The sequence below is a fragment of the Martes martes genome (assembly GCF_963455335.1).
Source record: "Martes martes genome assembly, chromosome: 11".
NCBI lineage: Eukaryota > Metazoa > Chordata > Mammalia > Carnivora > Mustelidae > Martes > Martes martes.
The window spans coordinates 89,286,237-89,312,544 of NC_137899.1; the positions used below are offsets into that span (position 1 = coordinate 89,286,237).

At 41.4% G+C, this 26,308-nt stretch overlaps 1 protein-coding gene across 1 annotated transcript in view; it reads left to right on the plus strand.

The window, feature by feature from the left end:
- EXOC4 (exocyst complex component 4) overlaps positions 1-26,308 on the plus strand; it is a 721,703-nt gene that overhangs the window by 496,712 nt on the left and 198,683 nt on the right. Inside the window, exon 11 of the mRNA XM_080818086.1 lies at positions 12,935-13,154. Coding sequence (XP_080674212.1) covers positions 12,935-13,154 — 220 coding nt within the window. The remainder of the gene's footprint in view (positions 1-12,934; positions 13,155-26,308) is intronic.

The window sequence follows — 26,308 nt, forward strand, 5'->3', positions numbered from 1 at the left end:
TTCACTTTATCTATTTGTTCTTTTTTTTTTTTTTAACCTTTTTTGGCCAGCCATATTTATTCCCCAGGACATAGACTTATAATAATCTATACATTGTAATCCTTTTAAAAAGCACTGGCCTTTAGGGGCGCCTGGATGGCTCAGTCAGTTAAGTATCCAACTCTTGATTTCAACTCAGGTCATGATCTCACAGTCGTGAGATCAAGTGCCATGTCAGGCTCCACACTCAGTGTGGAGACAGCTTGAGAGTCTCTCTCTCTCTCTCTCTGCCCCGTCCCCACACTCATACTCTTTTCTCTCTCCCTCAAAATAAATAAAATCTTAAAAAAAAAAAAAACAAAAACACAAACTACTGGCCTTTCAAGATAAAGCCTAAGTAAGTTGCCTTAGAAACATAATATCACCATTTCTTAAAACATTAACTGTGTCCACTATATTTGACATAGTGTTAAGTGTTTCAGGTGAGATTCAAAAATGTACAAAGCACGGTTGCTACTCTGAAGGAGCTTAATTCTAACAGGAGAGAGAAAATAAATAGGGAGAAAGGAGCTAATACTATGTAATGAAGTAAACTATTTCAAATTAATAAAGCAGCTGAGAGAGATTGGGGGTGGGGGAGGGCCTAGCTGGTTCAGTCAGTAGAGCGTGCAGCTCTTGATCTCGGGATTGTGAGGTCAAGCCCCACACTGGGCATAGAGATTACTTTAAAAAATAATAATAATAAAGAGATCAGGGAAAACTTTATAAGTGAGTGAGCTTCAAATTGGTCCTTGAAGGAAGGTTGTGGCGAAAATGACAGCTTCTCAAGTCTCCACTCTAGCTTATATACCACAGTTTAGAAAAAGGATTGCACTGAAAGTAGGCCACATAGACATCATGAGAAAAGGCATGGGATTTCTTTTCTTTTCTTTTCTTTTCTTTTTTTTTTTCATGCAAGGAATACACAGAGAGCAAAGTTTGCTGGTGAGTAGAAGTGCAAATACATTGGACTTGGGTACGAAACACAGACTGCAATAAACAAGACACAGTCCCCCTCCTCAAGATGTTTAGAATACAGACACCTCAGCAGGAGTATTCTGGGGACCTACAGTACTCTGTGGGCAAAGTGAAAGGGCATTTAACATACACTCAAGGGACAAGGCCTCTTGGAAGAAGTAGTATTTAAGCTAGTGGCTGTAGGTCAGGGGACTGTTGGAGGAGAGGGTAGAGAAGGACGTGTTCTAGCAGATGGACCAGCATGGGCAAAGACCTGGGGGCAAGAGGGAGTAGGCCACACTGACGAAGCTGCAAGCAGTTAGATACTCTGTACCTTAGTGAGACTCCATTAGATCAGTTGGCCAAAGAAGGGACTAAAAATGGAAGACACCAGTTGGGAGATTGTTTTAGGAGGCCTACAAAAGAAATTGCCTTATATTAAGTTATGTCCATCCATCTACATCATCTAATCGAATAAAAGCCTGAATTATGGTGCTGGATGTTACAGATGGAGGCACAGGAATGTCTGTCCAGGAGTCAACACAAAACTAATTGAGATGTGTCCTTTCCTATCCTAGCTGTGGCAGTGTCAGTCCCTGGGCCATGACTCTTTCACAGGGGATGCTTTAGAACCTAGAACACTACCTGACCTAAGATACACACTCCACAAACACTTGCTTAAAAAAAGGAAGAAATGAACACATGAATAAATGCATGACCATAAGAGATCATGGAAAGAGAACGCCTCTAAGTCTGGAAGCTGCTTTTCTGAGTAGCAAGGCTGAAAATGAGAGAGGAAGAGGTGAAAGCTGATTAAGTTTGCACAGGGTAACTGGAACAAGGATAGTACAAAAATAGAGAACACAGAGGGAGAGAAATGAAGTAATAGTGGGAGGGCAGCTATGAAGAGTTCCATTTTGAATTGTCAAAGGACATCCAATTGAAATAGCTAACAGATTAAAAATACAGATCAGGATCTTGGGGGAGGAAGTCAGGGCTGGAGATAAGACTCACTGTTTTCAAGAGGAATTATTTGACCTTGGTAGGTATACCCAAATATTTGTATTTACCAACACCAAGGTTCTCTCAGTCTACGCAAGCTTCTACCGTATTAGCACATTCTAGGGCTTTTCACAGGGACCTCTGTTCATTGCTTTCGCCTTACCAGCTCCCTTCAAGACTCCTAACTCTAGGGGGGAACACTTGGGATGCAGTGATGTTAGAAGAGTACACTGTATAGAGTGGAGGTTAAGTCCAGCCTGGCCTCTGGAGCCAAACCACCCAAGTTCAAATTTGGGCCCCATCACTTAGTAGCTGTATGACCTTGGGAAAGTCTTTAATCTTTCTATGCCTTCATTTCTTCTTCCAAATAGCAGTTACAAAAGTACTCTTTGTAGCGTTGTAAGGAATAAGTGAAGCAAGTCATGGTGGTTGCTTCAAATAGTTCGGGCCTATTATAATCACAATGTAGCTGTCAGCTAATAATATTTTTTTTCACTTACTCAGTTTCATTGTATGTAAAATGCAGACAGCAATAGTGCAGACCTCATAGAGTTATTATGAGAATTGCATAAAAGAATCCATATAAAGCTCTTCAATCAGGACGTGGTAAGAGCTGAATGGATGTAAGCAATTATTAATAGAGCTCCTTCTGACAGCAATAGGTAGAAGATTTGCCAGATTCCCCTGTGTCTTGCATTAGAATATCTAAGGCCAAACTGGTATGGAACCCCTAAAATATAACATGTTTAATACGTTACATGTAAGTTTCCAGGTGATATGATAGACATTTTATAATAAGTTGCTATTTTTCTTGAAAATTTTTCAGACAGCCTTCTCTTTTGTAAAAATTTATATATACACACAAAGGAGAAGTTTCTTGACTACAAATAAGGAGAAGGGATTAAAAACAGAATTCCAGGCCGAATGGAAAAGCACGATTATCATTTTGTCTCAGAGTTTTAGATCAGTAGCCCTTATTAATGTATTTATATGCATTTTTTTCATTAAAAAAGAAGATTGCTTGCTATTAAGGGTTAGAGTTTGAATTACTTCAATTTCCAAATTATATGCCTAAAAAATTTAAACAGCTGTCATTTTAAGGAGGCTTATTTCATTTTACCTAAAGTGCTTTTCAGTCTGGAGGGAACACTTAAATGCAGTCACAAATCACTTGCGGTGTACTCACAGTAAGATTTTTTTAAAGTTAAATTTGTTTACAAGCCTGCGGAGTTCAAATTTTGTAGATAATTTTCTTTTCTCCCTTTAGTTAATGTACAGGATTTTTACCTTTTTTTTCCTTATAGTGCTAGGCGTGAATTTTACTCATTACAAATAAGAGCACCCAAATCCCTTTTTATTTCATTAGTTCAGCAGATTGTCTCCTAGGGGTATGGGCTGAGGACATGATTGGGCTCTGCCATGATGAGCTTATTTCGCACTTTTACCCAGAAAATCTTTATATACAAAAGGCACAGATAGTAGTTACACTCAGCGTGAACAATTACAGACTGTTGGGGGAGCCTCTTCCTGGTGTGCCGATGACTTACTCCCATGAATTAAGAGGCAAATGCGCTCCAAAGTGCATTAACCTTTATGGATTTTTCTTCAGTTTTCATGTTCCACTGATTTATGGTCTGAAATATGCCTGTTGCTGCTGTTTCTGAATGAGTCCCTTGTAAATCATTGCCAAATGATCTTTTTTTGAGTCAGATAATCCAAGGAAGTTGAATATTCTCCTATCAATTCCTGTGAAGCAGCTTTTTTTCTTTCTTTTTCTCTTTTTTCTTTTCTTTTTTTCCCCCCAAGTTGTTTTAGTTTGCTCTGTGCCTTAAATGTCGCATCGGAGAATAAGTGAGCATGTAAGAAATATGTCCTAAAGGAGCCAATCTTGCCAGGCAGCTTCTTTGTGTGCACTGAGCTGTTTCCAGCCTTTTGCATGGCCTCACTTGGCTTGGATTCCAAAAGCCCATTTACCTCAGTACTCCATCCGTCCGGGTACAGTTGTTTGTGCAAGGATAGGCTCATGCCTGGGAATGGGTTTCATTACGGGTTATCCGCTGCTCTTTTTCATACAAATCATGCATGGCAGGGATTTTGAGTGTACTGTGGTCTCATAAAAGTCTACTCTTTCAATTAGAGTCCAGTGCAGAACGGTGTCACCGGTACGCAGGCCTCTGTTATCGGTGGGGATTGGCCCTCAGTGTTCCATTCTCTGTGTGTCCCAAGATTCTTTCTATTTACTGGACTTGGGGTGGGGGTGGATATGTAGTGGTTTTTTAATTTTCTCTTTGTAATGCCTGTGTTATTCATGCAATACGGTTGTTGTTAATGCTTTTGTTTGCATTGGTGCCATAAAACCAAGATATAAAATCAAAGGTGCAAAAAATTCAAGTTCCAAATTCTGGGCTTTGAAAGCACAAGTAACTCATTCCATGTCACTGTCATGAACCGTGCCTCACTGTTGATTGCTAACTAAGTTTTTAATGTATGCATTTATAAATATCTGCATCATGTGGCATGATGAAATGTGATAGTGGAGTATTGCACCAGAAACATGGTACCGTGGGGACTTACCTTTGAGTATGCTTGACTAGCTTAGCAGAGCTTCTGCAGACCTGCAAATATGCAACTTTTTACGTAGACACCTGGGACTAAAATGAAGAGAAGAAGACAGCTCGGATTTTTTTTTTAAATGGCTTTAAAGCTATTTTGTAGTGGAAGAAAAGAGCTTCGTGGTGTAACTCTGCAGAGAGTCTAGCTTGGAAGGTACACTAGTAGAACCAATAATTCTGAGAGATGCTAAAGAATGTAGGTGGTCAGAGGGAGAAGTCCTTCTACACGTTTCTACTGGTTCCAATATGTGGGATCAGGAGAAAAACCCTCAAGCCTTTCAGATGAATGTTTTATGTGCGTTATACAGCCAAAAATACCAAGACATATATGTGATAATATACAGCAAAGTTAGGAAGTATCAAAGTGAAAAGAATTAATATATTGTGTCTTATATGATACAGGGTATATACAAATGTATATACTAAAAATGTAATGAGTGATAAACTAACATACTGTTCATGAGAGAGACATGACTGAATTTCCTGTGCTCCAAAAGCCAGAGGAATATGAATTTTCTGAAATTTGCACCTCTGATTTTGTGTTTTGGTTTTATGGAAAGATGATGTTTCCCCTTGACTGGGTTCAAGTTATGCATTTTTGGCAAAAATAACAGAGAAGTGATGCTGTGCTATTCTCTATCTTATCAGAAGGTACATATCAGCTTGTCCCATTCCTGCTAATGTTCGCCATAGAATTAAAAAAACTCACTAGGGTGTGAATGTTAGGAATACATATTTACTGTGAGTAACTACTTTTATTCAAATGAAAAAATATCATTGCTCGCATTACAACTTCTGACATATAATATAGGCCCTTCATGTTCAAGGGTATTTCCAGCTCATGGCAGCCATAATTCCAGGCTGAGATAAAATGGAAGAAATGGACCTTTACAGTGAAACAGAATTTGCAGTGAGGAGGGTGGGTTATCCACAGAGCTTGGGAAGCTTGAGTGAAATTTTAATTAGTTTATGATTTCCCTGGATAGAAATCAAATCAAGGTAAAAATTTTGAAAATACCAGGTCACATATGGGTAGTGTCCTTCCATATGCATTCCAAAGGCCACACACTTGCTGTAAGAAAGAACAAGTTTAAAATATAGGTCCTGACTATGGACATATTTTAGAAGGCCCCCTAGTTGGTAGCATTCTGAAAGCAAAACCTTTGATTAAATATTTACGAATAGCAATATTAGAATTTGGGAAATGAGATCCATGCTTTAGACATCCAAGTGCCATGAGAATCTATTGCCTACTTTCATGTGTTTTTGGTTTATCTTGCTTTAGGAGGCTGATCTGAATAAGGGTCCTCAAAGTCCTGTGATGAGATGCTCTACAGATGGCATCACGTAGCTTCTTTTCTTTGGTCTCCTTCTCCTCCTTTCCATACACACCAGCGTACTTGGGCTTTTGTTTGCCTTCTCATCTTTCACAGGTTGGGAATCCCTAGTGGGAAAGCACTTCACCAGATTAGATAATACCCTTCTGACAGGGTTCCATCTGTGTTCCATCTTAACTTTGAAGTGAAGTGTTTTCTTTCCTAATGAGATTCTTTTTGCTGTTAAAAATTCAGTGCTTTCTTACTTCCATAGAGCTGATTAGGAGCATTGTTGGAAAAACTGAGCTTTTTGATGATTTGCCTCCACACCGTTGACACTCTCTCTCCTATATCCCATTCAACAGATCAGTTTTCAAGTACTTACTAGGTAAAAGGAGCCATGCAGTACGTTGTGGCAGTCTGGGGGCGGGGAATAAAATGTAGAGTCGCCTATGAAAAATGATGAGGAGTGACTCCTGATAACTTGGGGGAATAATTCAACAGTAACAAAATGAAGATGTTCCCTGTAAGGTTATCTATAATAAAGCCATAGGGCAGCATTAATATTCCCTAATAGATGTTTGGTTGAATAATCTTGTGTTCATTAGTGGGATGGAATAAGTCTATAATACTCTGCAAAAGAACAGAATATAAAGTCGTGTGAATAACCGTATTGTTCTAAGTAAAAAAACAATGCTGGGTATATGGTCAAGGACTCAAGAACATTCTTTCAGTAAAAGGCAACTGTTAACATTGAGGTGCTTTCTTTTTAAAATATTTTATTTGGACTTCTGGTCCCAATTCTTGGGAGGAAGGCTGTATTTGTCACAGAGGTCGTACCTTAGTTTCAGGAACTGCAGGTTGAAGTTAAAAGACCTGTTCATTTTATTCACTACTCCCTTTACCAAATATTTCCTGAGAGCCTACTATGTGCTAGCCATAGAGTAAGTAGTACTAAACTCTGAGGATATAGAAGTGAATAATTTACACTTGACTCCGGCCACCTGGGGCTTTGGTCTTTCCTCTATCAATTTTTTCCTGAAATAGGGTATTAATCTAGTGGTCCAAATTGCCAATTATGGGCAAACATAGGAAAAGGCAGGAGGAAGGTGAAAAAAAATCATAAAATATGTTCCACTTACCTCTACTCTCCAGCCTCATTGAGGTTAATATCCTGATAGTAATCACAATAATAGTCACTACGATTCACCCAGCATTTCCTATGTGCCAACCTCTGTGCTGAGTTCTTAACTTTCATTTTCCTCCTTGAATCATCAAAACAATCGTCTGTGTTATCAGATCCATTTTACACAATACAGCAGAAAGGTCAAGAGAGGCTAGATAACCCACTCAACACTGTGGAGTCAAGACTCAGCCTCAAGAATACCCACTCTAAGTGTTCTGCTGTGGCCTTTCCGCTTCCCTCCGTTATTCCTCTCTGCAGCAACGGCAGGTCTCATTTACCTTCTGGCTGCTTAGGAGAGTCTGTCTTCTGTGTCCTTCTTGCCCAAGAAAGAGCCATTTGCCCATTTCATGTATTTGCTCCCCCTTTTTGATGAGAATAAAAACGGGCTGATCAGACAGCCATGTTCTTTCTTTCTTTCCTCTCGTGCACGTTTCATGTTTTCTGTACAGTGAGGGGCGTGCACAGGTCTGAATGCAGATTTGGGCGCATGTTGCATGGGTCCCCTTGAGTTAGAGATGAGAACATCAACCTGGATGTGTCCTTCTAGACTAATGCGCGTGCTGTCGGGAATAAGAGATTTGTATTGGGAAGAAGTCATGCACCTGAAGGTGATGGGAGCCCCGCCCCTCCATTGGCGCTGCTCAGCACGATTTCATATTTTGGGGACACCAAAGGCAAACAAAGGACTAGAAAAAAAAGGAAAATATGGATAATTTAGAGCCTTCTGCCACTGTTTAGGAGCAGGTTAACTAGTAAAAATATGTTTTTAACAAATGATAATGATTTTGAAAATGTAGGAAGTCCTCAGAAAACTCTTTTTGAAAAGAGTTAGGAGAGATTCTGATGAATGAGTCCCATAATACTAGAAAATTATAAAATGAAAAGGTCTTTGGTGTGGTTACTCATAAGCAAATTAAAAACAGTGGTTTTCTTTTAGAGGCAGACCAAAGGGAAATGATACACCTGGGGGTGGGGAAATTTCTCTGAGGGTTAGAGGAGTCAGAAAGGGTCAAAGTTGCAGGATGTGGGATTTGGAGATTTTTAAATTATGGTTAACTGTCCACATTTATTTCTTCATTTTTCCCCACCTTCTTCCGCTCACTCCCTTCTTAAAGATTTATTATATCTTATGTGGTGGTCTCACCTTTACTCCCTTTCCTTGTTGATAAAGTCAATTAAGAAACCTCATTGAGGTTTCTCTTGGCTTTTCAATGTCTGCTTTCTTTCCTCCATTCCTTGGCTTACTTTGTCATTGTGATAATACTATAGGTATAAACCCTCCCTTCCCTCCATCCCCCCAGGTGCGTGCGCGTGCACGCACACACACACACACACCCACACACACCCAAAGGTTAATGGAATGTTAACTACTGATATGCAAGATTAAGCATGATGTATTTATTTATTAAGTAAAGGAAACTCTTTATTAGGTCAAACAGCTAAACTTAAAGAACATTTATACACCAACTTTAAATGTTCTCTAATTAGAAAGCAGTTTATGAAATACATTCTTTGGTATGTGTAGGTAATTCTTTATATTTTCTAATTTAATGTTATTTGAGTAGCTGATATATTCACAGTCTTTAAAAATCCCATGATTCTAAGAGCTCTTTTCTGTTTGCTAGCTGGGATACTGTCTGATTCATAAATTGTTGAATAAAGCCAATCTGACCTTTAAAAAGAATCGAAGATGATCGTTTAAAGTTGTCATCGGAAAGTCTAACTCCCACTTCTCTTCCAGACCCCACCTCATCCCTGCTTCCTGCGGGAACTCCTTTGATTAGTTTTTTTGTGAGTCTTCCCAGGCTGTCTTTATAAGAAAATAAACAAATGAGGATGCATAACTTCTACAGAAAGGCTAGTGTGCGGAATACTACTAAATACACATTGATCTGCAACTTGCTTTTCTCACTGAACAATTTGTCGTGGAGCTCTGTTCATGGTGCATCGAAAGCTTCCGCATTTGGGGGTTGAGGTTGGCACAGTATTCCAATGTGTAGATAACACCACAGTTGCTTTGATTAATCCCTACATGATGGATTTTTTTTTTTTAAGTTTTGTCTTTTGCTGTAAAAACAATGCTACACTGATCTGTGTAATCATATTTAGCTACGGTTGTCAGAAGAATTTCCCACAAGTGGGGTTTCTGGGTCAAAAGGAAATGCATTTATAATTTTGTAATTTTGTAATTTTGACTTGCTCTTCATAAGGGTCCTACCATTTCTCATTCCCATCGACAACACATGAGAATGCCTCTTCCCACACATATGCCAAAAGACTATGTTTTTCAAGTTTTTGGAATCTGCTCAATGCGTGGATATAAAAAATGGCATCTGAGTATAGTTTACTTTTCATTTTTTTCATTAGGAACAAAGTTAAGAATTTTTTCCCATGTTTAATGGCCATTGTATTCCTTTACTGTAAATTGTCTTTTCTTGTCCTTTGATCATTTTTTCTACTAAATTGTTTGGGTTTTTTTCCTAACTCATCTGTGATAGAAGTTGCAAATATATCTTCCCAGTTAATCATTCCGTTTTTGTCTTTATTTCATTTGACTTGATTTCATTTCATTTTCCTTCTCCATTTTTTTTGAAGAAAATTTAAAATACAACACAGTCCATACTTTGCTTAGCATTGTGGAAAAGTAAAAATCACTGTGCAAAACAATGTTAATCACTGGGGATAACTACAATTGTTTCTTGACTTCAGAAACTTTTTGCCAAAACTTGAAAAACTCCCTTGCTGTCAATTATAAATACCTCAAAAAATGAAAAACTTAGAAAACTAATATGTACGTAGCACTCTGTGACATTAGAAACATTAGGAAATAAAGCATTTTGTTAAAATCTTGGTCAGTGTGGTTTGACCAGTGCTTGTTGCCTTCTTTTTGTCATGTACTTTACGATACACAGCGAGCATCTTTTCTAGGTATTGGTGAAATGTCATACTTGCTTTAAGTCTGGATCTGCCAGCATTCTATTCTTTGCTTTTCAGTTTTATGAAATATCTTCAAGTGTTCCTTTAGGGTACAATTTGGGCTCCCTCACTTCCCCTGGGATGCCTTCATTCCTTTCACCACAAAGACTTTCCTTGGTGAGGTAGATAAGTTCACCTTCCCTCTGATTGGGTTTGCCTCTTAAAGGGGGGACAGTGTCAACATTCCCAGCTGTTTCTTCTATAAATCCACTCACATTCCATTCAAATTTCACTCCCAGCGTTATCACTGTTAGTTTGTTTTGTCTGTATTTCTGTCCCTTTTGGCCAGTTCCCTCTTTTAATTATCCATTTTTGCAAAATGCCACGTGGGCTTATCACTGGGAGTCAGGGAGACAACACAACTACACGCTTTGCTGCCTGAACATGAACTGAGTAACAGGTGTGCAATTATCAATCACTGTCAGACTCTGAAAGAAGTGACATGATTGATCCACTGATCGTGCTGAACTTCAGTTATTTACATAATTTCTGGACTGGAGAGGTAGCAGCAAAGTTTTTATTTTATGCCATTGCCATTACTCACAGTTAACAAATGTAGTAACTGGAATTTAAACCTTGTTTTGGGGGGACTGGTGTAACTAAGAGGCAGTAACTTAAATCTGTGCATAGCAAAACCGCGTAAAGCAGGAAGAAAAAGTACAAAGAAGAATGTAACAAACATCTGCGTCCTCATCTGTGAGTTTGGACAGTTCCTAACATTCTGTTCCCTATGCTTTAAGTGTTCCCGGTGAAGGAACAGATCATTACAAATAAGGTTGAAGTTCTCCTTTTTCCCCACCTTCCTTCCCGTTCTCTTTCTTTACCTCCCAATTTATCTTCATGAATTAGAAGAGTTATCATTTATTCTCTCTCCCCTCCGCCCCCCCCTTTTTTTTTAATTTGGGTATAGTTGTCACACAATGTTGCATTCGTTTCAGGTGTATAACTTAGCCATTTGATAAGTGTATACATTAGACTGTGCTCACTGCAAGAGTAGCTACCATCTGTGCCATTATATCACTATTACGATATCATTGACTGTATTCCTTAGGCTCTGCTTTTTATTCCTGTGACTTACTCATTCCATAACTGGAGGCCTATATGTCCCTCTCCCTTGGCTTATTTTGCACCTCCCCCCGGTTGCCCGCCTCTCACCACTGCCCCCACTCCCGCAACTATCAGCTTGTTTTCTGTATTTACAGTCCTGATTCTGCTTTCTGTTTGTTTACTCATCTTTTTTGGATTCCATTTATGAGCAGATCATATGGTATTTGTCATTCTCAGTCTGACTTATTTCACTCAGCATAATACCTTCTAGGTCCATGCATGTTGTCTCACATGGCATGATCTCATTCTCCTTTAATGGCTGTGTAATATTCCAGTGTGTGTGTGTGTGTGTGTGTGTGTGTGTGTGTGTGTGTGTCTGGGGGGCTCAGTTGGTTAAGCATCTGTCTTCGGCTCAAGTCATGATCTTGGGGTTCTGGGATTAAACCCTGCTGAGCAGGGAGCCTACTTCTGCCTCTCCCCCTGCCCCTCCCTCCCTGGTTATGTTCCCCTCACACTCTCTCTCAAATAAATAAATAAAATCTTTTTAAAATATTTTTAAATAACTTTAAAAAATATTCACTTGCATATATATATACCACATTTTCTTTACCCATTCATCTATTGATGGACACTTGGGCTGCTTCCATGTCTTCACTGTTACAAATAATGCTGCAATAAACATAGGGGTGCATATATCTTTTTGAGTTAGTGTTTTCATTTTCCCTGGGTAAATACCCAAGGGGGCATTACTGATCATATGGTATCACTATTTTGAATTTTGTGAGGAAACTCCACACTGTTTTCCAGAGTGGCTGGAATAAGTGCCAACACTTATTGTTTCTTTTCTTCTTGATTCTAGCCATTCTAACAGGTGCAAGGTGATTACCTCCTTGTGGTTTCATGTGAAAGAATGAAACTGGACTCTTTCTAACACCATACATAAAAATAAACTCAAAATGGATTAAAGACCTATTTGTGAGCCCTGAAACCATAAAAATCCTAGAAGAGAACACAGTAATTTCTCTGACATTGGCCATAGCAACATTTTTCTAGATATGTCTGCTGAGGCAAGGGAAACAAAAGCAAAACTAAACTGTTGGGGTTATATCAAAATAAAAAGCTTTTGCACAGCAAAGGAAACCATTAAGAAAGCAAACATCCTACTGAATGGGAGAAGATGTTTGCAAGGGACATATCCAATGAAGGGTTAGTATCCAAAATATATAAAGAACTTCTACAATTCAGTACCAAAACAAACAAACAAACCTATAAAATGGGCAGAAGACCTTAATAAACATCTCTACAAAGATATACGGATGACCAACACACAAATGAAAAGATGCTCAACATCACTAATCATCAGGGAAATGCAGATCTCCCCTTTTTTGGAACATTCTGTCTATACATATAAAGATCTCAGGGAGAAATACGCAGTATTTGGGGGTGTGCTTTTAAATTTGCCCTTTAGTTTGTTTACTGTTCATCATGCCTCCCTTCACTTCTTGTATTCTTATTTCCTTATTGAATTAATACAAATATCTTTTGATGTCTCCCTTTTTTTCCCCTGAGTTTAGAAGTTGTGTTTTCTGTTTTGTCCTATTTTTATTCAATTAGTGAAATAACTTAGGAAAGCAAAAACAACTAATATTGAAACAAATAATAAAGCGATGACCTGTTCTCGTTAAGAATTCTGAGAATCTCCCCTCACCTCTCCATGGAAAGAGAGGCCAAAGCTGGAAATAACCCATATGTGTTTTGTGATATATCCTGAAGTATTCTTCTGATATATTTGACAACTGTTTTCTTCTGTTGTCCTCCAGATTTATTCAAGAGATCGAGCATGCCCTGGGACTTGGCCCAACCAAACAGTGCCCTCTTCGAGACTTTCTCACCGTGTACATCAAAAACATCTTCCTCAATCAGGTCTTGGCAGAGATCAACAAGGAGATTGAAGGAGTCACCAAAACATCTGACCCCTTGAAGATCCTAGCTAATGCAGACACCATGAAGGTGATGGGGGTGCAGCGACCTCTCCTACAGGTAAGAATACACTTTGACCTTACTGTTTTTGTCAGCGGTTTTCATTAACTTGGCAAGAGACACAAATTACAGAAAGAAAGAGAATTACCATCTGTTTCCATATTCATCAGAGACGAAACAAGAAGGAATAAATTAAACCGGCACTGGGGAAATTTAGAGCTAACGTAGAGATAATGGAAATTCCTTCAGATCTTTAAGAAAAAAGTGGTTGGCTTTGCATATGGAAGGTGGTGAGTCTCATTGACATGCAGGCAACTCCTCACTATTTGCCTGGAACTTGTCCCTGAAGGGAATTATTTTTCCGCTGGTGAATGTACCAGGCGTATGAAGGATGTCAGGGAAAGAAGTTATTGTGCCAAACCTCAACTACCAATAAGAAAACCCTTGTTGTACCATTTTAGGGCAGACTTACTGTTAAGAACTCAGCCAGCTCACAGTGAATTTGAACCTACCAGCAAACTGGCCTTTAGAAGTCAGATCATTTAGGGCACTTGGGTGGCTCGGTGGGTTAAAGCCTCTGCCTTCAGCTCAGGTCATGATCCCAGGGTCCTAGGATCGAGTCCCACATTGGGCTCTCTGCCCAGCCGCGAGCCTGCTTCCCTTCTTCTCTCTCTGCCTGCCTCTCTGCCTACCTGTGATCTCTGTCTGTCAAATTAAATAAAATAAAATAAAAAAAGATCATTTAATTCAAGAGCTCATTAATACTGAAAATTTTACTTTGATTATATAAAGAAATGGTTTCCAGGCAGCAGAAATGAAGCAATTTTTAGTAGATGCTTGGATTTATAGGCTTGAGGTATTTATTTTTTTATCCATTTTAGCCATTTAGTGACTTGGAGGTGAATCTAAAACTAAAAGAACTTACTGTGAGTTTAAATTTTATTGATACATTAACTACTATTACACTGTGATTGTATCTTTATAGTGTTTTTTCCTTTGGGAGAATGATGGACGCAATAGCATATTTTTACAGAAGTTGCATGATTCGAGATTATCTCAAAGCACGGAAGGCTTGAGCTCTTCAAAGAAAAGTTGTGCAAATGGAAAAGAGTTCTACTTTAGTTGCTTGCCCTTACCTGCCTTTATATGTGTGTTCCTTGGTTTTTCCTTCTTTATACCTTAGAGTTAATATAAATCCTAGACCTTTAATAGGCAAGTGCTGTAGTTACAAGTGTTCTTTTTTATGAGCAAACTCTTCTGTGGTGTTGAGAAACCGGTACAGAGGCGTTCGCCTCTCTCTCAGAACTTGAGTAATAGCATCACACCTAGGAAAGGGTTCATTTGGGTCATCTGGCTCTGCGTGAGTTATGTTCCTTGTGAGGGATCTGTACTGAGTGCAGGGTGCGGGGAAGGGAGGATGGCGAAGGCATGCACTCACTGGTCCCTCCACTGGATTACTCTGACTCTGGCTCTTTGCGTGGCTGGGACCTTCTTCTCTGAGACTCAGTTCAGATGGCAACCCCTGCCCACCCCACCCCCTCACCAGCAGCTTTTCCTGACTATCCTACCTGAGTAGGATTATTCTGCATTCTTCCCTCCCTCCGACACCCCAGTCCAGGCCAACACTGAAGCTGAACTCCCTGGACTGTATCACCAAAGTTCCCTTGCCACGTTAGCTTAAAATCTGGTCCTGCCAATAGCGGCAGACGGGCAGAGGTAAGAGAAGAAAGAGATAAGGGCTGTTTCTTATCTCCTTCCTCTCTACTTTGGATCATTGTTCTGGCTGTGCGTACATCCCTCCGTAACCAGATGCGCTGCCAGGTGACACCGGCTCTGTAGCTCCAGCCCTGACGGGGCTCTGGTAACGTCATTTCTTCCCCTTGCCCCTTGACGACAGCTTTCAGCTCTTGCTAGTCTCTGGGTACCTTACCCATCCCTCGTTGCTTCTTTCAGTTCTGCCCGTACCTCTGTAATTCTGTCTCTGCATTACTGTTTCCTCGTTTGAATCCTCTGCGTAGAATTCTCTTTTTTTCTCCAGATCCTGAATAAATCCCCCCAGTCACTATTTGAACACTTTGATTTTTCCTTCATCTTTACATAACCACCATATTTATTGGTTCATCGATTTTCTAACTTATTTATTATCTGTCTTTTCCCAATAGAATGTAAGTTCCAAAAGCATAGTACAGTACCAGACAGCAGGAGGGTGTTCAATAAATAATTTATTGAAGGAATGCGTACAGACGTGGATGGATGGATGGATGGATGGATGGTTGGATAGACACAGTGGATAAGTTCTGAGAGTTAGAAATAACTACAGAGTCAGCATGGGAAGACCAGAAATAGTGACAAAACCTTTTTTATATCTAGCTTTGGTCTGACCATATCATTAACTTCCTCTCATTCAGAAAAAACTTTCAGTATTTCTGTCCCCACGGTGTCACGCTCCCTGGTGTGCAGAGCAACTTTAATATACTTAGTGTACTGAATTCCAAAGAAAACAAAGGCAACAATGAACTACAGAGCATATCGGCATATTAAAGATGCTGGCTTATTGTACATGATCATTTTCAGCTTGAGTAGTAAAAACACTTTAAAACTCAGAACTAGTTGACTATAATCTGGACCATCTCAGGGCCACACTTTGCCAGCTCAGTGACACCTTAGGGCAGCCTCCTGCCATCTTATACCTTGTCACCAGCCATAGTGTTACTTTGCCTCTTGTTTTCTAAATCGATTATTCCATTCTGAGGGATAGATGAGAACTCCAACTTCACCTGTCTTCTCCTTGACCAAGTCAAGATAGAGTTCTGTGTAAGTAAGTAAATCTTTAAAGTAAGGTCATTCGATTTATTAATCCCCAAATGTGTTGTCACAACCAAAACACCTGCTTTCTTATTTATTTTGTTGCCCTTTCTTTCTTCATAAAAATTTTATTTTCTGAGAATGTAAATTAGTTAGACCCTATCAATAAATTTAATATCCTCAGAGTAATGAGATCGAAAAAGTAATGAGATGGTTATTTTCCTCTCGCATCTTGAGACATTCTCTTGCTTTTTAATCTTTGTAAGTTGTTTTCAAACAGATTTTCCATGGTCAAGTTTCAATGTTCCTTAAATGTCACTGTAACATTTTTCTGCCCAGTTAGTTGCAGGTGACTAAGCTGAAGAAAAAAAATAAACAATTCTCAAAAATTTCTGCTGCGAATCGAAAACAACTGTTGAGAAGGGAGCTTGGAGAAATACACATATGTGTAAAAGATGCAGGTGGGCAAAGTAGTCAATTACTTGATGTTTAAAAAAAATGTCCTTTGAAGTCATTCCCGCTGCTAGACTGTCCGTCGGGTCTCCGATTGCACCTTTGCCCTAAGGCAGCTCCCAGTGTCGCACAGCATCAGCACAACGGGGGGGTTGGGGGGGGTGGGAGGACAGCTGTCTCAGTGCTGCTTTCATCTTTTTGGTGATGTGTGGTTGGAGGGACCCCAGGATGCTCTGTCCTTACCTCTCAGAAATGGCATCTGGGCAGTATAGACAATCTCTCACAAGGGGGCATTTCCGTGGGTGATAACGTGCTTTCCAATCCATAATTTCACCATCTAGGCACAGAACTCACAGAAGGGAAGGGAGTGAATAGGAAGGAGGCGATGAGAAACGCCATCTTATAGGTGAATCAGCTGTTCCGCTATTGGCCCCAAATGATAACACGCGTCGTTCAGATAGTGATAATAGTAACAGTTGTATTCCTAGTAGTAGATAGTAGTAATGATAGCAGCTAACACTTTTGGTAGCATGTACTAGCAGCTAACACTTTTGGTAGCATGTACTATGAGCCAGACACAATTCTGATTATTTGCTGTGTGTTGACTTGTGGTTATGTGTATTGGCAACAGCTTTGTGAGGGTGGTGTTCTTATGATGGGGAGGCAATGGAGAAATTGCGAAACGAAATCAAATGCCCACAGTCACAGAGCTAGCAAGTACTGGAACTATAATTCACACTCAAGCAACCTGACCCTGGAGTCCAGTGTCCAAATGAGTTCTACTCAAAATGTAGCCCGAGGAGTATGCTTGTCTGCAAGCTATTTGTTACCAGTCTGCTGTGAGAGGTACAGAATTTGAGAGAAAGCATTTAGATGCCCTCCCTCCTTTTAAAGGAATTTAACATTGCCTGTTGAAACTAACCAAAAAAGGGGGGAGGGGGAATTTGTGTTTTGTATATCTTTGTGGTTTTAAATTTTTTTATTATCAATTTCTGATGTATTTTGTAAAAGTATCAGTGTACGACAGATGGGGTTGGGGGGCTGGGCTGGGCTGGGCTGGGCTCTCCCCACAGTCAGGGGCACACTGCCCTAAATTTCTTACTCCTTGATATTGCCTCAGAGAGAGAGGAGTGAAAGCACAGAAGCAATCGTCTCACCTTGGTGCCCAAGGCACTTTCCAGCAGATGAAGTCGCTTGAATATTTTCGGCAGGGGGTTGTGTTCCAAGTCCTTAGCTCCTAGGAGTGTCTGCTCTAGAGGAGGTATTCAATATTTAATAAATGGGCGAATGGCTGAGTGATTGAAAGTGAATGAATCAACGAGGGCTTCCTTAGTACAAGGACATGTGTGTGCATGTCGTCCCCCCACAATTCGTGCTTGTGGGTTTAAGATTGTTGGCAACCCTTAAATTAAAATGTTACAGTTCTTATTCCTCTGATGGTAATCCACAGGAATGCAGAATTGAATACACCTTGTGTTCTTGTTATCTGATTCCTCTGTTGCCATCCCCCACCACCCTCCCCCCACAACCCCCACCTCCGCTCCCGGCCCTTTTTTTTCAAAATGGCTTCCACCTGTTGCAAGGCGAAGCATCCTGATTCAAATTAAGGCCGTCTCTTAGGAGAAGGGAAATGAGCACCCTGGCACTCTGGACATGGAGCTGTGGCAGCTGTCGTTGAAAGGGACATCCTTTCCGTTACTTTATGCATCTATAGGAGTCTCCACAGTTTTCTTTCCTTAGACATGAGGAAACACCTACTCAGTTCTAAGGGAGGTCGTTTAATTTATTTCTTCTTTAGTGTCTTCATCCAAAAAAGGCAAGGGGCGGTTAGAAGGCTAATGCTCAGGGGTTTTGTCTTTTACCTGTCAAACTGTTGAATGGGCATCCAACCAGAAAGCTGTCTCCCCCACCCCCAATGGAATAGGCTACACCCGTGCTCCATTGAGAGCGGTCTGTCCTCCGAGTCAGGCTCTGCATTTGTACACTATCGGTGTGTGATGTCCAGGCACGTTTAGAGCTTGGGAAGCACTCCTTTGCGCCAGCGCAACCCAGGGAGTGGTCCGTGGGCTGTCAGCATCTGCATCACTTGAACAGGTGAGGAATGCAAGTTCCTGCAGGAATATTCGTTCTAACCAGCCCGCCCACCCCTGGTAATTTTGATAGAGACCGAAGTTTTGGAAGTACTGCGCTCCATCACATCACCATGCCCAGCTGGAGGTTAGGAAATGGGATCTAAAGCTGTGGGCTCTTAGCATTGCAGTGAACAAAAGAAGTCACTTTAAAAAAAAAAAAAAAAACTATCCAGCTTTGTTTCCTCCAGGCCCAGAAATTGTAAAAACAATATTTGCAGTGACAGCAGAAGCTGCTTCCTAGTCTAGCACATTGCTGATTTTTATGGAGTTCTTTCCAAACACAGGATGAGCCTACAATTTTCTGGCTCGTGCAGAGATGAGAGGAAGAGGCAGCTTTCCTAATGCCTAGGCTCGAATTCCCACATCATTGAAGGAAAAACACAGAAGCTGTGCAAGTCAGAATGTAGGCATTCTTGAAACATTTAAAGCCTTTTTTTCGTTTTCCTCACTGCCCCAGGATTTGTCAGACTACTTCCAAGACGTGACATGGCCAGAGTTGCCCCACTAATGCCACACCCGTCTCTTCTGCAGCTGCAGGAGTGGGCAGTGGTTCTCAGCCGTGGTACCCATTTGACTCACCCGGGAGCTTTCTGAAAACAGCATCTGCCCAGATCCCATCCCAGAGATTTGATTCGGTTGATCAGGAGTGGGGCCTGGGCATCAGTGTCTTGAAAGATACTTAGATGGCTAGGGGCCACTGGTCTGGATCTTTCTACTTCGTAGGATCAATCATTGCCCTGAGAGGAAGTGTATACGGAATTACAGTTGAGACATTCTTGAATTCAGTGAGGCCTGTGACAGAGCGCTCTCTTTGATACTTTGCACCAACTTCGATACATAAGCCTTGGAATCAGATACAAATGGTTTTACATTGCAGCCATTTCATCTGATAACTTGGTGGCCAGGACCAAATTGTTCATTTCTCTGTACTTACTTTTCCTCCTCCATGAAACGAGAATAATAAAAGAGGTGTCATAGGAAAACAGGAATTATTTCTAGTGATTAGGTGGAGTCCTGTGTGTAAAACATGTCTCCTTCCCTCCCCATGTCACATATGTGTGGACTGTAGCGTGATGTGCTCTCGCCGTTACAGACTTCGGACCTGCTGACTTCTCCACCCCTGCCATCTGTCTCGATTTCAGAAACCCCCACATCTCCTCTCCTCGCTAATTTGTATTTCCCTGCTCCTGTCCTTTGTATGCCAGCACCCACCCAGGAACCTCTGTTTCCTGCCTCCCCCCCACCCTAACGTGACAACAGGTGGTGATACTATTTAACCTCCTTCTCTTTTTCCTGGAGGTGGTCCACTGGTGGTTTTTCAGCAGCAGAAGTAGCGCGGGGTGTTTACTGCCATGAAAGCTAGCGTGTCCGTTTCCTAGGCCAACTGTAACAAATGACCCCAATTTGGTGGCTTTAAGCACCGGAAACGTGTCCCATCACAGTTCTGGAAGCCAGGGGCCACATTCCTTCCCGAGGGCCTAGGGGAGGACCCTCCCTTGCCTCTTCCAGCTTCTGGTGGGTCTGGCATTTCTTGGCTTCTAACAGCGTAACTCTGATCTGTGCCTCCATCCTGCCATGGCCTTCTTCCCTGTGTCTCCATGTGTCCTTTTTTGGGTCTTAGAAGGACAGCCTCATTGGATTTAGTGCCCACCCTTAATCCAGCCTGATCCCATCTCCATCCTTACTGTGATATCATCTACAAAGACCCTCTTTTCAAGTAAGGTCCCATTCTGAGGTTCTGTGTAGAATTTGGGGTGTTCAGTGTTCACCCCACTGTAGCTGATTATTGGAAGCAAGTTATATGGAATGCAGTGTATTTAATTTGCTATATGTTCCTTGAAAACCCTCTGACGGGAAGCAGTGTACAAGGATTGTTTTTCAGACAACAGGCCGGGGTGCTCTGGATTCTGGTGTCAGCAAGGTTCCCAATGACAGTCTGCAGTAGGCGGCATGATGGCTGGTGCTCCGAGTGGGTTTCTCCAAAGGCTGGTAGTCACAGCTGCCTATGGTATAATGACTTGCTAGAGCTAATTACACTGATGCCCAAAGCCAAGATAACCTCTTGCTGGTCTCCCAAGGAAGTGTAGCCAGAAGCAAGAGCATAGCATCTTCATCATATCAAATTATGTTAATACGAAGAATGCCGCTCTGAGTGGTATTTGCATCACGGCCAGTTGTTACCTCCCACTCTGGTACGGAATAGATTCAGATTTTATTAGCGTAAATAGATTAGTCCCATTTAAGGTCTGCTGGAAGTCATCATGAACATCATTAAGTTGAAAAGAGAGCTGATCAATTGATTCCCCCCCCCCCCGATTCTTCAGTGTCTGTCTCGACTGAAAAAATACTAATTTACCACAGTTTGTAGTGTTGATTTTCTTGGAATTTTACTCTTACTATTTTATTCATTTGCAGTATTATTTGGTCTCTTTATGACAAGTGGGGACCTCAAATAACCAACCACTAGTAGCTGTATCAGCTCTAGCCAAGAAGGTGGAGAAGGAGATGGCTTTATTCTTGTCTTTGGCTATTTATGTTGTCACTGTGGCTTTCAGCACTCAACCTGTTCACTTCTGAGACAGCTGAGCAAATGAAATATTTCATGACTAATGGGGACTCACAGAATTTTAGAACGTTCATTTGTGTCTTCAAATTGTCGTATCTATATCAGTTTTGTAGCATTAATTCTGTTACTAGTTTAATACATTCTGTTTTTAGAATTTTTGTTGTTATGCTTCATAGCCATCTGGGAACATAACTAATGTAAATTTTATCATGGCATGTGGGAAAAGCGTCTAAAATGTGGATCTAGTCTCCTTGTCAGCTCAGTGACCTCAGACTAGCCCAAGCCACTTCTCTTCCCTGGCACCACCTTCCTTCCCTCATCTATAAAGCGCGGAGGATGTTCAAGCTACCCCATAACGCCAAGGTGAAAAGTCCGTACGGGTTCATGTATTCAGCGGAGCTCTGGGAACGGCTCTCTGTTTTGACTTGGTGGTTCATAATTTCCTGTTATTGGTCCACACACACACCTGATCGCTGCCTTCAGAAAAATCCGTTAGCATTAAAGGGAATGGTGTTAAGAAAAAACCTACAGGAATGAAATAGGTTTCCTATTAAGTGAAAGCTTCCCGAGTTTTTCCCAACAGTGCGCCTTATGCGTGATTAGACAGCCAGTGTAAGAACCTGGCAATATTTTTTCCACAGTGTATCATGAATATTTTAAATTCCTAAAAAGGCTGAAAAACTGTGTGGTCAACACCCCCACATTCACCGTCCAAATTCTGCATTTAACACTTTATGCTTATTTGTTTCATAGCTTAACCAGACCTGGTCATTTTTAATTCTTCAGCCATCTCCGAAGTGAATTCCTAGTCGTTCCCTCAGCACTTTACTGTGGTGTCATTCACAGGTTTTTAATATCTTAGAAAAATCTGAACGTAAAGAGAAATAAATTAAGTGGGAAAGTCATTGCTTTGTTCAATTTCTGAAAGTACTCTGTTTCTAAAGGCTTTAAATAGTGTCAGAGAACAGTGAATGGACCGGCTTATGCTTGTGAGTAATCTGTAAGTACCGCCTTTGTTGATATGATACTACAGGGGAATTTGTCGTCATAACTATTGATGGAAGAAGACTGAAGTGAGCAAACAGGAGGTGATTTCTATTTGCAGACAACGGGCACGTAATGTGGTCAACTTGAGTTTTTACAAATATCTTTATAGCCTTATCTCTGGATCAGATGGTTTTCTTAGAAAGTTCCTCCTTAACTAGACTTCTAAAAATAGCTTTCTGCAAAGCAAGGAGAGGGGGGAAATAGAGACAGAGCAAGAATGCACACGTGTGCACCCAGAGCAGCTAAAAATGAAGATTTTTTTTTGTATGTGTGTAGAAAATCTTTGCAACCAGCCCTATGCATGGTATAAGAATTATTAATGATTTCCAAGTTTGTTTTTACGAGTCAGTTATAATTACAAATGTTTTCTTCAACAATCTATCATCCCTCATAATGTGTTTGGAACAGCTTTTAATTTAGATGCAACTTTTCAAGAATTTATTATATCTGGGTTATGAGGTCAGTTTAAAAAAAGCGAGCTGGAAGGCTTTACCCACGTGGGTAGAGAAGTCACGAGGGACTGCTGAATGAGAACGTAATTAGAGTTAGTGACGCTTGTTCACCAGCTTTGCTTGGTGCTAAGAAACCTGTGTGAACACAAGGCTGTTTCAGAGTGACATCAATCTAGGGATAAGCCCTGGGTCTTAAACGATGATTCTGAATTTATCTTCTAAGTCAAGGTAGGCCCACGGCTGGCCGTCTCAGTTGTCACTTGGGCTGTTCTATGAAACAGGGTTCATTTGGGGCGTTGGAGACGTTGACTGGCTGCTGTCTGCTTTGATCTTGCCTCTGCCCACTCCTGGTGGATAAGCAGGAGAGAAGGTAATGACTTATGGCAGGTCTGCTGACAGGGACCAAACTACATTAACACTCTGTGGCTCAGGTCCTCTGCCGGATGTATATTTCACTTTACTCACTAACAAAGGCATCTTCTGATGTACTTCTTTTCCTTAAATGCTAGAGAAGAGGAAGAACATCTCATCAAGAGATACCAGGAGAGAAAAGGCTGGCTCAACAGCCCAAGCAAATGGTAGTTATCATTCTTGGGAGCAGCACAATTGCTGATCTGGCAAGATTACTGGTGGGAGGCAGAGGAGCGCAGACAGAGAACTGCTGCTCCTGGGGACTTGTTGATGGGCTTCTCCGAAGTCGTTTTTGCCCGGTCTGAATGTTGCAGCTCTGGCTCGGCGGTGTTCCAGGGAGAAAATGAGGAGGGAGAAAGCAGAGTATCTGTGCTTAAAAGTTCATTGGCCCTTCAAGAGTAACTATTCAAATAAGACCATTGTTCCCGCTCTGGCTTTTCGAGCACCCTGTCGTACTCACCAACTTGCCTGCGTTCATGTTCCTTTAGACACTGTAAGGTGGGCTAGTAAAAATCGGATCCCTCAACTGGGACATGCAGTTGAGTAATTTCTACTGTTGAAATTGTAGGTAACACTAAATGGATAAATCTTGATTAAACACCTGTTTGATGCCATCACTAGGGGACCCCATTTCACGGGGGACCCCATTTCACAGGGTCTTCTGGTTAGTCAGGGAATCGAAATTCCTCATGCCTGCGGACCCGGCAGCCATGCGGGAGAGCTTGTAACTAGCACTGAGCGCAGTGTTCCAGAAGGCTGTGGTCTGCGTGCGAGTTGAGAGCCCTGAGGGCTAGAGAAATCAAGAGTCTTTAGGTAAGCTGTGGGTCCTGAACTGGGCATCGCAGGCTGTGTAGAAACAGCGACGAGGAAGGAGGAGAAAGGAACCCAAACAAGGAATGTAACAGAAGTAGAGACACAAAAGGTACGTTCATGAGACAGTGAGGTTAGACCACCTGGGTGAGGGGATGAATGGGGAGCGAGAACGCGGGTCAACAGGGGTCACAAAACTCTTAGGAAAGTCTTAAACTTTGAGCGGAACAGGTTACAGTTTCAAGTGGGAGGAGGAGCAGTCGTGAAGGGCTCTAGTGAAGGGGCTCATTGGCTCCTGTCTGATTTGATCTTGCCTAAGGGGTGGATGAGCTGATAAGCGGGGGCGGGCTCTGGCAGTTCACAGACGGGAGTAGAGGGTAGCACGTCTGGGGTCAGAGAGGCCGCCCAAGGCAGGGATCTAGGAGGCCCACTCAGAAGGAAAGACAGAGTTTCCTATGAGTGTTGCTCTCCAGACCGAAGCTTCAGGTGGTGACCTCCTGGCTGCTCCCACGTTTTGCTCAGCTCAGTATTTGAAGTCGTTGTTTTGATTGCTCGTCATAATTGGTCAGACAGGCTGACCTTCTGGGACAAGCATTGTGCTCTATCAGGCTTTTCTTCGAACCCGCACAGCGGCTGGGGTTCTTCACCACCCCTGTCCACGGGAGTAGTCATTGGTTGCAGCATGTTCATGTGTGTTTAAAGATTAAGCTGTATATTTCTCCTTTATTACCTTTTCAGACACCCAGGAGCTCTGTCAGTGAAGTTCTGCTTTGGGGAAAAGGCAACATGCAGCTAGCTCATTAACAGGTTATCTGTGTGTCATTATGTCCTTTTTGGATTGTGCATACTGGAAATAGAGTCTTTTGAGAAGGAAAAAAAAAAGCATCTAGGCCTCTAGTTTCCCTTTCTTTTTCTTCCTCATTTTTATCTGCTTCTCTTCCCTCCGTAGTTACAGCTGTTCCCATGACGGATGGTCATATCTTTGGAGCCCAGAATACCCTGAGTATATTCGCTTGCAAATAGCTAAGTCAAATTCAGATGACAACACTTAAATGAAAGGCTTTCTGTACCTCTCTTCACTGGACACATACAACTTCTCCTTGCCCTCATTTCAGCCTCAGGAGCTTAATTGCTTCTTCCTTTTGATTCTATGTTTTCATTTGTTCTCCCCTTGGTCATTCCAAGGTCAAGGCTGCCTATCAGGTGCTCGCAGACGTGCTTGGGTGACCTTGGGCGCTATGTTTGCCCCTGGCTTCCAAGACTTTACCAAATGCACAGCCTGCCTGTGTAGAGAGGGCTGAGCTATCAGTTCATTTCTTGCCTCTTGAAACAAGCAGTATCTCCTTTTCTTCTATCCTCTAGAATTTTGCCTTAGAGCCAAAAGGAATCCCCAATACATAGTAGGTGTTCATTTGGTGAATGAATAAAATGGAAGTTGCCAACAGTTGTCTTAGAGGGTGGCCTCTGGCTTACACAGTTAGGGATACACTTTGTAGAAGAAAACCCGTGTTGTTTGCAAGGAAGGTAGCATTAAGTATTTGGTTTTTTTATTAAGTTTTTTTTTTATTTCAAGAAGTTTGAGGTTTACAGAAAAGTTGCCAAGATATTACAGAGACTTCTTCTGTAGTCCATGCCTCGTTTCCCGTTACTAGCATCTTCTATTAGTTTGGTGCATTTGTTACATTTAACGAACCAATATTGATACATTCTTACTAATGTCCATAGTTATTCCAGTTGCCTTGGTTTTTACCTCATGTCTCTCTTCCAGCATCCCATCCAGGACAACACCTTATATTTAGTTGTCTTAACTTCTTGGGTTCCCCTTGGATGTAGCAGTTTCTTAGACTTCCCCTTTTTTTAATGGTCTTGACAGTGGGTGGTATGGTGTAGAAAGTCCAGCAATATGGGTTTGATCTGATGTTTTTCTTGTGATTTGACAAGAGGGTCTGTGTTTCCCAGCGGAAGACCCCAGACGTAAAGTGCCACTCTTATCATGTCATATCAGATAGACATGCTATCAACAAGACTTATCACTGTCAAAGTTGGGGGGTGCGGGGCTCAGTTGTTAAGTGGCTGCCTCCAGCTGGGTCATGATCCCAGGGTCCTGGGATTGAGTCCCACATTAGACTTCCCGCTCTGCGGGAAGCCGGCTTCTCCCTCTCCCACTCCCCCTGCTTGTGTTCCCTCTCTCGCTGTGTCTCTCTGTCAAATAAATAAATAAAATCTTAAACAAAAAAAAAAAAAGTTAACCTTGAGCACCTGACTGAGTCAGTGTTCATCAGGATTCTCCACTAGAAAGGTACTCTTCCTCTGTCCTTCTAATCTATGTCAGTATGGATTCATGGGTTTTCATTGGAGACAGCAGGCTTACAATGCAAGACTGCCTTGTTTTTATCGCTGATTGTTCTGGGGTTGACCGTTGGGAGCTCTTGCAAGTATTTGTTTCTCCTGTGTCCCCATCTTTGTGATTTTTCTTTCTTTCTTTCTTTCTTTTTTTTTTTTAGCATTCCTTATTTTCTGACATTACAAAATGCTCCA